Source organism: Carya illinoinensis, chromosome 14 (genome assembly GCF_018687715.1).
Source record: "Carya illinoinensis cultivar Pawnee chromosome 14, C.illinoinensisPawnee_v1, whole genome shotgun sequence".
NCBI classification, from domain to species: domain Eukaryota; kingdom Viridiplantae; phylum Streptophyta; class Magnoliopsida; order Fagales; family Juglandaceae; genus Carya; species Carya illinoinensis.
The window spans coordinates 3898590-3912135 of NC_056765.1; the positions used below are offsets into that span (position 1 = coordinate 3898590).

At 35.8% G+C, this 13546-nt stretch overlaps 1 protein-coding gene across 1 annotated transcript; it reads left to right on the forward strand.

Moving 5' to 3' along the window:
• Nucleotides 1-5352: 5352 nt before the first annotated feature.
• On the forward strand, nucleotides 5353-12801 carry LOC122293403. The gene is made up of 10 exons (XM_043101968.1): nucleotides 5353-5438; nucleotides 5693-5731; nucleotides 5897-6224; nucleotides 6970-7434; nucleotides 7567-7719; nucleotides 8575-8655; nucleotides 9422-9454; nucleotides 9591-10021; nucleotides 11861-12007; nucleotides 12332-12801. The coding sequence occupies exons 3-10, from the start codon at nucleotides 5909-5911 to the stop codon at nucleotides 12461-12463; spliced, it is 1758 nt and encodes a 585-aa protein (XP_042957902.1). The 5' UTR covers nucleotides 5353-5438; nucleotides 5693-5731; nucleotides 5897-5908; the 3' UTR covers nucleotides 12464-12801.
• The last annotated feature ends 745 nt before the right edge of the window (nucleotides 12802-13546 follow it).

A 13546-nucleotide genomic window follows, 5' to 3' on the forward strand; every position in this document is an offset into this window, starting at 1 on the left:
GCTCCATACAGTGTTCGCTGCTACGAGGATTGCGACCGGCCTCCTCTGCGACTGGCTCCTTTGCGATAGCCTCCTCCGAGGTGAGTTCCACTGATCTCCTCCATCATTTTCACTCCGGCGACCAACTCAGCTTTTCATTCTGTATGTTCATCTCCAAGTTTCTGTATTTTCATCTCATTAGTCTCTGTTTTGCTATATTTTCTGCCATTACAGTACATTTTGGTCTCAGCAACTGAATCCCAGCCAGCATTCCGATTTCAAATGTAAACCATCGTCTTCTCGAAAAGTACAAGCTTCCTCATTTTTAATTTTCGTGATATTTTTTAGAACAAGCAGGTAACCTTGATGTATTTTTTCTCAAACTCTATAAATCTATAACGCGGCTTCCACGTTTTTCAACTTCGAAAATGAAGAATAATAGAGATTGATAGAGGAGAAATCCTAAATCTAAAGTCACCGCGGGGGGGGGGGGGGGGGGGGGGGGGGGGGAAAGCTTAACGGAGGGAGGGTTGTTGAAAGAGGGAAACAAAATAATGAAGGGGGCAGACAGTTCTGCTACAGGTACTCGCCGTCGGGTACCTTTTGCGGAATCGGCTACCGATATTATTAAAAACAATAAAAATAAAAAAGAGGCGGAAACATGAAATGAGAGAGGGAAACTAAAATCAGAAAGTATGCTTCTGAGATAGAACTTCACCCTGTTAAAACAAACTATACGAGGAAGACGTTGGCACGGAGCAAAAGACCAAAGTTCCATGCGGCTGGACACTCACTCGCAGAAGACTTTGGCACAGAGCAGATCGGAGGCAACTAGCGACGAGCTGCGTTGCTCACGACGTAGACCACTAGGCGTAGCTGGACTGTTGAAAATAGAGAGAGAGAGAGAGAGAGAGAGAGAGAGAGAGAGAGAGAGAGGAGAGAGAGAGAGAGAGAGAGAGAGAGAGAGAGAGAGAGAGAGAGAGAGAGAGAGAGAGAGAGAGAGAGACGAGAGAGAGAGAGAGAGAGCGACTGAAGCTTAAGGAGCTGCACATGGTTGAGGGTGGGGAGACTTTGGGTAGTGGGGTCGCGACGTGGAGGTTGCCCTCGGTGGCTTGCACAGCTCCTCCTTGCTCAGTTTTCACTTTTTAAAACAGAGGACATGATGGAGTTGTCTCAGTTGGACCCGTGCTGAAAGTGGCGATGATGATGCACTGATTTTGTCCATGGTGATGAGCTGAAAGTGATCTTGCTGCGAAGTCGGTACCATGAATGGAGAGGGTGGCTAAACTACAACTTGGTAGCGGCGTGTAGTTGAGTGGTTTCCTGAGTGGTGACAATGCCGTTGTGCGTGGGTGGTTGCTTCCTTTGGCCTTGTTAACGTGAGGAGTTTTGATGGAGGTTGGGTAATAACATACAAAGAGTTGGCTTGAACGTTGGCAATGAGAGGGTCACGGTGTGGAGATGGTCTGTTTTGGTTATGAGAGAAATGGTGATGGTTGATCTTTCGGCATTGGTTGAACGTAGATGGGTTGGACGGCGAAGGAGGTGGTCTGGGTTGGCATGGAGGAGATCAACGTGCAGCAAGGCTTCGGGTTAGAGAGCACACATGCTCTGTTTCCTTGCTTGAACACAGAGAAGACGATATGAAGGAGATGCAAAGAAGAAGATGAGCTAAACGCATTTCATTATTACAAGTAGATGGACGTGTACGCGAAATGTCCCCAACTCCGTGTGCAAATAGATTTTTTCTTTTACTTAACACAAAACGCACCGTTTAATTTAAGTGATGACGTCAGAATTAGTGCACGATTCGTTTTTCCCGCGCCTGCAAGTAGAGTTTTCCTATAAGAAACTTAAATAAGGTTGTGGTTATAATTTATTGACTTTATTGATAATTTGATCTGTTTAAATATAATAAAAAATTATTATTATATTTAAAATTATTTATAAATTATAAATAAATGGATAGTGTGTCATTATCCTAAAGCTGGACCAGTCTAGCCAGACTAGCCTGCCCCCATTGTTCGGCCCGTGTTTGGGGGATTCACATGCCAGTACTGGGAAGTCAAGTCCATGTCAGTACTGCATATTACAGCTGGCGAGCAAGGCATGATTCAATAAGATTCTTTCAGTGTCAGCATCATGCAGGTCCATTTGGCCTCGTTCCAAAAGTACATATTATAAATATTACATGTTGACTGACATAAGTTAGTACGGATATGGTACTGGATCTCATGCTAACCACACGTTAGCTGCGCGGCTATCATTTCTTTGAAAGCAGCTCTGCTAGGGACAAGCGGGGTCTGCAAGCGGGGAGTAATCAGCCGTACTGAAAGTGCTTACGTGAAAAAAAAATAAAAATAAAACAAAAATCAGAACTCACTCTCTCTTTCTCTCCTTCCGATTTTGCTTTCTTGCCATTTCTAGTTGCAGGCTACAGTACAGACTAAAGAGAGAGAGAAGATGCAGGTTATATAGAACAAAAGAGTGGCAAAAGCCCATAGAAGCTTCACTTTTCTTCGTCTTTATAATCATCAACCCCATAACCTTTTTCTTCTCTCTCTCTCTTTGTAGTCTGTACTGTAGCCTCCATCTCTTTCCGATTCCATCTCTTTCCGATTTTGCTTTAGAAATTGTGAGAAACGTAAAAAATGCAACTATCGGAGTTTAGATTTTCTCTTGGTTCTGCAAAAAGCTTCTTCTCTTTTTTATTTTAGATCCTTTGCAACCCAAACAATTTTTATTTCTCAAAAATACAACAAGAGGCGAACGAAAGGGGGGAACAAAGCAGAACCAAGAGAATTTTATTTTTTTTTCAATTCCAGCAAGTCCTTTCTTGCTATTCGTGGGAGTCGATGCGTTCTGCGATGACAAACTTTGTGGGTTTGAGTTTTGGTGACTATCAGTTTTTTTTTTTCTCGGTGGTTTCCAGAGTTACGAAAATCTATTCTCGTTCTCGGTGGTTTTTTTTTTCTGTGTGGTGGCTAAGCTCATCTGAGTTTGTCGGCAATTTCTGGTGATGACTGAGTGGTGGTCGACCACTTCTACGGTGCTGGGCAGTGGCTCTCTCGGTGCTTTCAGTTGCCGTGGGTCATCTTCTATTGCAGGTCATTGGTTTGCCGCTGTCGGCATTCTCTAAGGGTGGTGGTATGCGAAAGTCTAAGGAGAAAATGGGTTTAAGGACCAAGAACCCAGAAACGACGCCGTTTCCATAAAGGGCTGCCACATCATCAAGCCGTTTGTGCGCCGTTTGCTCCTTGCGACTGCATCCAGCATTTTTCCTTTGAAAGTAATATCAGTCATTACAACGATCACTTTTTTTTTTTTTTTTTATTATTATTATTGAATAACAATTAATGTTATTAAGCCACATCGTCTACTCCTCATTTGTGCTATTGATCATATTAACATATAGAATTAAGTTATGATTTTGTATTATATCCAATCAAATTACTAACCTGTTTTTAATACATAATCTAAATTCTTCAAACTATAGATGTAGTTTTAAAAAGTAAAGTTTTTATATCAAAATTGCATATATATTTGGCTAGGTTTCTACTTTATTTGAAGATAATAGTCTTCAGCAAACTTTGCAAGGTTTCAAATTAGGCAGGTTTGGACACTTGGAGTGTATTTCAAAATATTGTGAATAAGAGTGAAATTGCTTGAATAAAATTGATATTTTATTGATTTTATAAAATTAGGGAGAAAAATGTGAATAAAATTATTATAAAGTATGTTAAAGAGTTGTTTGAATATAATTTTGAATATTATTTTTGTTTTAATGTTGGTAAAAATTGTATTGATTTTTTTATCTTATTTTTAAATTTGTAAAAGTTGTACTAATTTTTAGTGTTTAAGTAATGATCATTATTTAAACTTAATTAGATAAAAAATTTAAAATTTAAACTTAAAAAATATTTTATATTTAAATGATATTTGAGATTGAAATTATGAAAAGCTTTTACAATTTTCATAGTGTCCAAAGACTCCAAACATGTCGTAAAATTGCAATGCTCAATGGAAGGAGTTCATTCCACATAGAATTCTGAGAATTCAACCAAGATTCTGTAAATCAAAATGTCAAATCTTTTTTAAAGGGCCCATCTGTTGTATAATGCCTCAACACACGCCAATTTAGTTACTTGGAGTGTGTTTCGTTTAGTAAGTTTAGTTATGACTAGTTGACTTAATAACTTAATATTTAAAAAATTATTAAGTACTCCTAAAGCAAGAATAATGTGGTATTTCAAAAGCAAGAATAATGTGGTATTTCAATCATATCAAAAAATATTGTACTACCAACATTATTTACATAAATCAGATTAAATTACAGCAATTTATAAAATTATTTTTATATAATATTTTTGTAACTAAATGATTTCTTTATAATATTTGTTGCTAATTGCACAGGCTGCTTTCCCCGTAAATGGATAACTAGTCAATGAGGACAGTAGTGTCATTAATTCTGCGAAGAGGCTGACGTCATTAGAATGACATCATCCTTGAAACCTCTCCTGATCAATACATTAGAACGAGGAAGACATGATCAGATAAGGTAGACTCTTTCAGTTTCAGCTGCATCCATGCATTCATATGCCCATTTGGCCTCGTCCCAAAAGATTCGGTACAATCAAAACAAGGGCAATCAATGAGATACCGTATATATTATATACATGATATTTACTTGATCGATCTGATGCATACAAAAACATATTATAAATGAAAATCTTGAAAGAAAACAAATATTATAAACATCACATGTTGGTTGACATAAGTCAGTGTGGATATGGTACTGGATCTCATGCTAACCACACGTTAGCTGTGCGGCTATCATTTCTTTGAAAGTAATATCAGTCATTACAACGATCACTTTTATTATTATTATTATTTTAGTTTTGTTATTCATAAATCTTATATCTCATATATCACATAATCTTTTATTTTTAAAATTTTTAAAATTTTATTCTTCTTAAAATAATTAAATATTTTTACTTATTATTCATATATATCATATTTAATAAAAAAATTAAAAAAATAACAAAAAGAATAATGTATGTTATATGAGACTTATGAATAGGTCTTTTTTTCTATGTATATATATCTTAAGGAAAACAGTACTTTATTTCTCAAAAATGATCTATTTGACCGCTTATAAAAAAATATTTAATAATTAAAAAAATAATTTTTAATATATTAATATATTTTTTATTTTTTAAAAATATAAAAAAAATAACAAAATGTGATGGCGGCCAAATGGGTGGCTGACTAGCACCGCTCGTATCCTTAAAAGTGTATATATCATTTAAAAAAAAAAAAAAAGTGTATATATCATTGCTCAGGCCAATATATATTCGATCATGTTACGGTAACCACTGGTTAGCTGTGCAGCCATCATTTCTTCATGGACTACCCGTGACTCCAACCGCCAAGTGAAACTTAAAGCCACGAGCGACAGTTTCCGAAAAGGAAAATTTGCCGCCACTCCGTGCCCCCTCAAAGTGACCCCTGGTCACAAAATTTTTTTTTTAATTTTTTTTTTACTTAGTGATTAAGGAAGTGATTTTAAGTGTATTGATATTTTTTTTATATTTTTTAAAAATGTTTAAATATATTAAAAAAATCTGAAACGAAAAATTCAAAAAAAAAAAAAAAAATTTGACCGTGCGGTCAAATGGAGCGGTGCAATCTGGGCGGCAGAGTAGCACCGTCCTTCGGAAAATATCCCGTCTTTCAGCTAGCTGCCTCGCAAGTAATTACTTCATCTCTTTATCCTTCACTTTCAAGTTATTTATAAATTTAGGACTGTAATTAATTAATGTACTCAGAAAATCCATATTAAAGATGAAATTTGCGGTCTCTCTATATACCCTTGAACACATGATCACCTTCCTCTTTTAATATTGCTACTCACCAGATAGATTATAAGATGGAAGTAAAGAGTATTGCTTTTTCTGCGGATGTTCATCTTCCTAAATTGTTTGACAAACATAATTATGCGGAATGGGCGATTCGGTTGCGAACCTATTTGAAGAGTCGAGATCTTTGGGATGACATTATTAACGTTAACAAAAACGCAGCACCTCCTGGGCAAGAAGATGATGAAGATGCTATAAACGTTCCGATAGGAAGGAATTACATGGCTTTAGATGCGATCCAGATGTCATGCGGGCCAGACGCATTTGCCGAGATTAGGACCTGTTGTTCGGCGCATACTGCTTGGCAAACATTGAAGAAGAAGTATGGTAAGTCAGTCTCTCTCTCTCTCTCTCAACACTGCCACGTACACTCAAAAGTTGCTTAAGGTCTGGCATTACAATGGTAAGTCTATCTAAAACCAAATTCAATTCAATAGGCGAGAAACTATTTATAGTTAATTATCCCAAGAAAATCCATAACATTAACACTAGTTTGGATATTGAGAATTTTTATGAATAATAATGAAGAAATTCGTGAATAGTATTAAAATAGTCTCAAAAAATCAAAAAATAGTTAGTGTTACTAATGTAGTCTAAAAGATATAATTTTATTTAAAAATTATAAATAAAATAAAATAAAATTGAAAAGCTGAAAAAAAATTCTACCATTTTAAAATTTTATAAAGGATAATATTATATAGAGTCTTGGAGGGTGCGATTCTCGCATATTCCATTTGAAAAAAATGGAGAGACTATTAGAAAAATAATTCTTTCAGGTATGTTTAAGATTTATTCATTTTTTTTTCTAAATGAGTACACAGATTGCACAGTGCACATTTTAAAATTATAAATATTATTTCTTATTTTAAAACAGACCATAAATTTACAGAAGTTAAAGTAAATCAAATAAAAAATTAATAAAAGTTATACTACTGAAAATTTTATAACAAGAAACTTCGAAGCGTTATAATGTTGTTTTACTGATTGTGGCCAGATTAATTGCTTTTGAGATTAATCCAACCGTTTCTAAATGGCGATAGGAAAAACTAAAAAAGACCGCAATTAATTGCAGATACGGAACAATACCATCTTAAGAAAAAAAGAAGAAAGGAAATTGATAATAGCTATCTTCAGTATGCGGACTTGTACAAGGCTGTGCTTCGTGGTAATTTGCCCGCCACAAAGGAGTTTCTTGATTCTCAACCAGAGGCAGTAAGAAAGGCAATCACAGATAAAGGCGAAACGGCTCTTCACATTGCCGTTACTGCTGGACATGCCCACATAGTCAAGGAGTTGGTGGATCAACATCATCAAGATGATCAAGATGGTGATGGTTGCAGAGCTCGAATGACGAAAGAAGACTTGGGAATTGAAGATGGTGATGGTTGCACAGCTCTAATGAAGGCTCTTGAGTATGGAAGATCCGAACTGGCGCGCTATTTGTATACTCGCACTCCGTTGAAGGATCTGATGCCCGCAGAAAAAGATAAAAAAGGAGCTATGCTTCTTACCCGTGCAATATATTCCAAAAATTTGGGTAACATGAACTGTTTGTTTTACTATACAATATTATTGTCCGTTATTTCCGATCATTCGAAATCATTTGAAATCTTTGCATTATATCCATGATTCTTTTATTGTACGTCTCGCACAACACAACTGTCAACAGATCTTGCTTTAGATTTACTCTGGAGTTACCCACGTTTGACATATGCTCTTGACGATCACGGCGAGTCCCCGTTCTTAGCATTGGCTTCTATGCCTCACGCATTTCCGAGGGAAAATCAGCTCGGGTTTTTGAAACAATGGATCTACGATCACTGTTAGTACTACTCTCTCTCTCTCTCTCATTACTGAAGTTTGTTAGTGCTGCTTTCAACTATATATGTTAAGAAGTCTGCTAGAGAAACAAAGAGATCCGACATATTGATGTGAAACACTGCCACGTCTCTCTCTCTCTCCTCCTCCTCCTCCTCCTCCTCCTCCTCCTCCTCCCCCTTTCCCTCTCTCTTTGTCCCTCTTGGGTGGTTCCTAACCACCACAGACAGCCAAAGGACGGTGACTGTCGACCACGCAAGTCATCGGCTCGGATCCCGACCACCCTGGTGGCCGCGCAGCAGTCGACCATGCACGGCGAGAATCACGAATTAGCAACAACATGCACGGCGAGCTGTCGTGAGCTCCACACGGGCGGTGCCGCTTGGACCGTCGGCGTCTTTGATCTGTCCATCCTGAGGTGGTCCCCCCAACCACGATGGTCAGCATGGAGAAAGGGCACGGGGAGAGGGCAGGTGTGGCGGGCATGGGGGGGAGGGGGAGAAAGAAAGAGACAAAAAAAAAAAAAGAAAAAAGAAAAAGGAGACATGGCACACTAGTGTCAGTGCGTGAAATTCTTTGACGGCATTCTCTTATGTCTATAGTGTTTTTCATATGTTAATAGTTGCGCATTGTGGCTGATAGAGAATCAAAACACATTTACCAATGAATCACGAATTAATGCTCTATATGGTTCGTTCATTTGAAGTTTTCAATATTTCCTGCATAGTATATTTGCTATTATTATTATTATTTCTAGAAAAGGTCAAAATTGTTCATCCAAGACCTGGATTGACAATAGTACTTGATCTATCCGGTATCTGTCACGGACTTAAAGATTTTTTGGCCTTCTTTCTGAAAGGTATACATATTGATCAATCGGCTAGTTCCACCTATGAAATTCGTTTGAACATTAACAGCTATCTAGGTACAACGCAATCAGGTATCTTCAGCCTTACCTTATAACTTTCCATTATTCTTGGCTTGTAATAATTTGAGAAATATCATTTATTTCGTTTTCCTTGTAAACTGCCATGTGATTTTGATTAATATCTTTGTCGTATCCCCCCCCCCCCCCCCCCCCCCCCAAAAAAAAAAACAAACAAAAAAAGAAAATTCAAATAATAAAGCAAGGTCTCCCTTCCTTCATAAAACAAGAAATCGGCCTTCTACCTGGAGTTAATTTGTTTTGTTTTTGTTGTCGTCCCTGCGTAGCAGCGATTGCTGATTGTACGTTCTAGCTAGACTTCAACTGGCCTTAATGTTATATTCGGTTCAGTTTTCAGGAGTTAATTAGTGAGCTGTTTGGTCAGATTAATCTGCTACCGAAAAATTTTCTGAAAATTTGACATATAGGTTAAGTTTTACTGAACTTGGGCCGATCATTAAAATAATTTTAATTGCGTACTGATATATTATAATTTTTTACAGTTATTTTATAACGTCTTATTTTATAAATAATTGTTAGAAAAATGTAAATTTCTTGTTTTATTTATGTGTGGATGAAGTAATATTTATTTTCTTATTTTTTTAAAAAAAAGATCAATACAAAGAAAATTTTCTTGAAGTTACTTATTAGATGAGATTTTAGCCATGGGAACTTGCAAAAATTTAATTAATTTGAATAAGAAATATTGTACTAGCTTTGTTTTGTTAGAACTTTTATGATGTCCATAATTACTACTGAAAAGATTTTGTTCACTTTGCAGTGCCAGCAAAATCAATTGTCAGCAACTTGTTGGGTATACTGTCTCCACTCTATCAAAATCAATCTTGACAATTGTTGTTTGAGATTTTTTTACTCTTTTTATTTTTATTTTTATTTTTTTGTTATGGTTTCATCAAGTTAAATTGGCATTGTTTCAATAATTGTCAAAGGAATCGAGCAATTATATGACATGAAGAAGATCCATAGCCATTCCAAAGAACTTCTTTCCAGCATGTGCGAGGTGATACCAACAATCTCCCAAACTCTACAACTTACAAGTGGTGGGGTTTATGATGCAATCAATCGTGCCGTTAAAAATGGGATTTTCGAGTTTGTTTCTGAAACATTGAGCAAGGATCCGAGATTTTTAGAGAAGGAAGACACAAATTCAAGAAACATACTTATGCTCGCTGTTCTATATCGACATTCTAAGATCTTTAGCCATATACATGGGCTTGATAAGAATAAAGCTTTGACATTTTATAAAGATCGCAATGATGATAACGTGTTACATATGGCAGCGATAGTAGAAGATTCCACTAGGCTTGATCGAAGCTCTGGTGCAGCTTTACAAATGCAAAGAGAGTTACAATGGTTTAAGGTCATCTCTCTCTCTCTCTCTCTCTCTAGCATGTTTTCTTTTTCCTCTCTTTAGGTAAGTAAGTTTTTTTATTCTAAAAAAGAAACAAGATACACAACAAACTCAAAACTACTAAACCATGATTAATGCTCATGACAACCCATTTTTCTCCAAGAACACACCATACCCAAACATATATATGGATTGAGATGTTCTCCAACTCGCTGTCAAACTAGGATGGTCTAATTTGTGAAAAGAAAGACATAATAATAAATGTGTGGAATTCATATTGTAAAATATATAGTCTCACACATGCAACATGCCATCTCTCTCTCTCTCTCTCTCTCTCTGAGAATATATATATAGTTAATTATGCCTATAGTCGATCTGATGCTTCAAAGTAGCGACGGTCTATTAAAGAAGAAAACATTTATTTAGAAACTTGTTATTTACACACCAATACAGTTTTTCCCTATTAATTAGTATAAAAAGGGTATTGGTCTTTTAAACCTTTTTATAACTGTAATGGGTTACACGATACGAAATATGTTTCCACACCAACTTTTAAGTAGCAGAATTCATAGAAAAAACCCAAGAGTACATCCAATCTACATGCTCCCTTATGACCCAATAGACTAAATAGGCAGTCTAATTCAGAAGGCTAAGATGAGTTTACAGCAATAATAACACTGCTCACCTTAGGACAAAATACACGTGGAATTAGACAAATGTACGAATTTCTTTGTCAAAGCCACCATGCACAACTCGTTTTAGAGATACAAGCCCCAACATATGAAAAACTAAAAGTAAAGCCTGTTACCTGATCTGATTTAAATGAAAATATATAGTTCCAGAAAGACGTACAGAAGCGAAAATAAATTTAGGCATCAATGCTCTCTGTGGGCTAAAGCTTTTGTCTGAAACGAACTTTCAGGCCGGGATTTAAAAGGAAAACAGCGCTTGATCGGGGTCTAGATCTTGACAGTAGAGCTATTCGTGACATATAGCCGCAAACCCCTAACCTCTCAGAGATAACCCTCAGTAGTTAATCCTCAGGGCAGTATCTCTCTTCCCCTCCCTCGTTAGGATTGGTCTTCTAATCATTCCTAGTCTTTTTATCCTTTTCAATTTACACATACATTTGAAATATATTACATCCCCACACAAATATATTTTAATAAAATAAAAAATAATATATTGATCAGAATATGTAGTTTTAAAAGTATAAGTTTTTAGATCAAAATGGCATATATATATATATATTTGGCTAGGTTTCTACTTTATATGAAGTTATAATAAGTCTTTAAATTTTCCTAAAACTTGCTTCTTTGTTCCCTTCTTTTTCCCTCGGGCACAGTATAGAAATATGAAGATGAAGCTTAAGAAAAGTTTGCAAGGTTTGAAAATTAAGTTGTTCAACCAAGATTCTGTAAATCAAAATGTTGGAAGTTTTTTGAAGGGTATAATGCCTGATCTCAAGTTTTTTCGTTTAGGAATTATGTTTATTAATTATTGTGCATTGTCCAAGTTTACGACTAATTGATCATTTAATATTTGAATAATTATTAAATACACCTAGAGCGTGAACACTGTGGCATTTTAATACTTTAACAAAATATTATAACATTAACATCACTTACGTACGTACATAAGTACTAAATTTTAATAATCTGGCATTCTGCAATATATAGGCCAGGATATAAGGAAATATTATGTGTTCGTACTAGAAAACTACAAAATAAAGCTAGATATATTTTATATATATATATATATATATATTAATATTATTTGTTTCGTCTTTCTAATATTACCCACAGTTAAGTAATTGATTTTGGCAGAGATTTTTTTTAACAAATGCAGGAGGTGGAGGAAATTGTCAGTCTCAATATTAAAGAAGGTACTAACAAAGATAATTTAACTCCACGACAACTATTTACAAAGAACCATGAGGACATGATGGAAAATGGAGAGAAATGGATGAAAGACACAGCATCATCATGTACAGTGGTGGGTGCTCTGATTGTTACCATTATGTTCACTGTAGCTTTTACCGTTCCAGGTGGTTACAACCAAAATTATGGCTTTCCAATATTCTTAAAGAAAAAATTGTTTATGCTCTTTATAATAACCGATGCGTTGTCCCTCTTTTCTTCCTCAACATCGGTCTTGATGTTTTTGGGAATTCTCACATCACGTTACGCAGAAAAAGATTTTCTTAAGTCTTTGCCGAAAAAGATGATTATAGGCCTTTCCGCCCTTTTCTTATCTATTGCAACCATGATGATAGCCTTTTCTGCCGCTCTTTTAATCATGCTAAGTGACCAATTACAGATTGCAATTCCTCTCATTTGTTTGACTGGTGTTCCAGCATTCATCTTCGTATGGATTCAGTTCCCCATTCTTAAAGATATGTTCATGTCGACCCTTTTCCCACGCATCTTGAATAGGAAGATGAAGCCTTGAGTTTAAGTAATCCATTGTGCAATATGTTGTTTTGCAATATAAACTTGGGATCTCTTCGGTGGCTGGCAACGCAAGAGATTGCATGCTTCTAGGCTACAAGGAAGAAGGCTTCAAGTTTGTGCCGCTCAAAAGAATAGAGATTCATAACTTTTTTCCTTATCTCAGAAGTTTAGGGGCTTGAGAGAAAATTGAAAGATTTCTCATTTGGTAGAAATTTGTGTTTAGTGTGTTTTGTATGACATGGATGTATTGAGACTTTAGGTTTTAGCGTTTTTGTTATAACTACTACTCTTTTAATTTCAATTTTTTGTTAGTATATTTCATTATTTCTTCCTGTTTGTCTTCACTAGTGGGTGTATCTTTTTAAGCCTAGCCGTATGGATCTAATTAATTAGTTTTTCATATTGTAACTGATTTACTCTTTCCAACAGTATCAACACCAACCCATTCCTTAGTATTCAACGCTATAGAGATCAAAAGGAAGATCCAAATGATGAAAATAGGAGAAAATGGGAGTGGGGAAGATGCGTGAGAAATAACCTTGCCATTCATCTCTTTGGGGCATCCTCCGTAGTGTACTTACTTTACGAATGCATAAGCTTTGGACCTTTTAGAAATACTTTCGATTATAAATTTTAGCTTCACTTACGCCTTCTCCTTGTGATAAACCACTCTCCAATCCACTATTTTTTTTTTTAAAATTTTAATTTTTTTTTCTTTCAAAAAAAAAAAAAACAGGGGAAAATCCCCATAGTTTATTACCGTCTCTCACTTAAGGCGGAGGAAAATCAAACTTATCTCAAACAATCAACAAAAACCAAAGCCATGAAACAAACAATACATCGCCAAAAATGACAAAAATTAAATCTTAAGACTGGGGAAACCCAATTTATCTAGACGAATAATTCCTTTCAAGATCCGAGGCAAATTCTGGCTTCCCTCATAGCGGATATTCCTCCCCATCTAGCCTTGTCGTGCAAGAAAATCTCCCGCTTGGTTACCTTCCCAACATTGGTCAACCACCTTAAAATTAATCCCCTCAACTGCAGTGAGTAATTCATCCCAAAAGTACCATAGATACCA

Excerpts from the sequence above, each read along its gene's own strand:
- LOC122293403 (XM_043101968.1), top strand. The coding sequence starts at position 5,909 with ATGGAAGTAAAGAGTATTGCTTTTTCTGCGGATGTTCATCTTCCTAAA. Across the intron at positions 9,455-9,590 it reads AATTGTCAGCAACTTGTTGG|GAATCGAGCAATTATATGAC; the intron begins GTATACTGTCTC and ends TAATTGTCAAAG. Across the intron at positions 12,008-12,331 it reads CAGCATCATCATGTACAGTG|ATTGCAATTCCTCTCATTTG; the intron begins GTGGGTGCTCTG and ends GACCAATTACAG.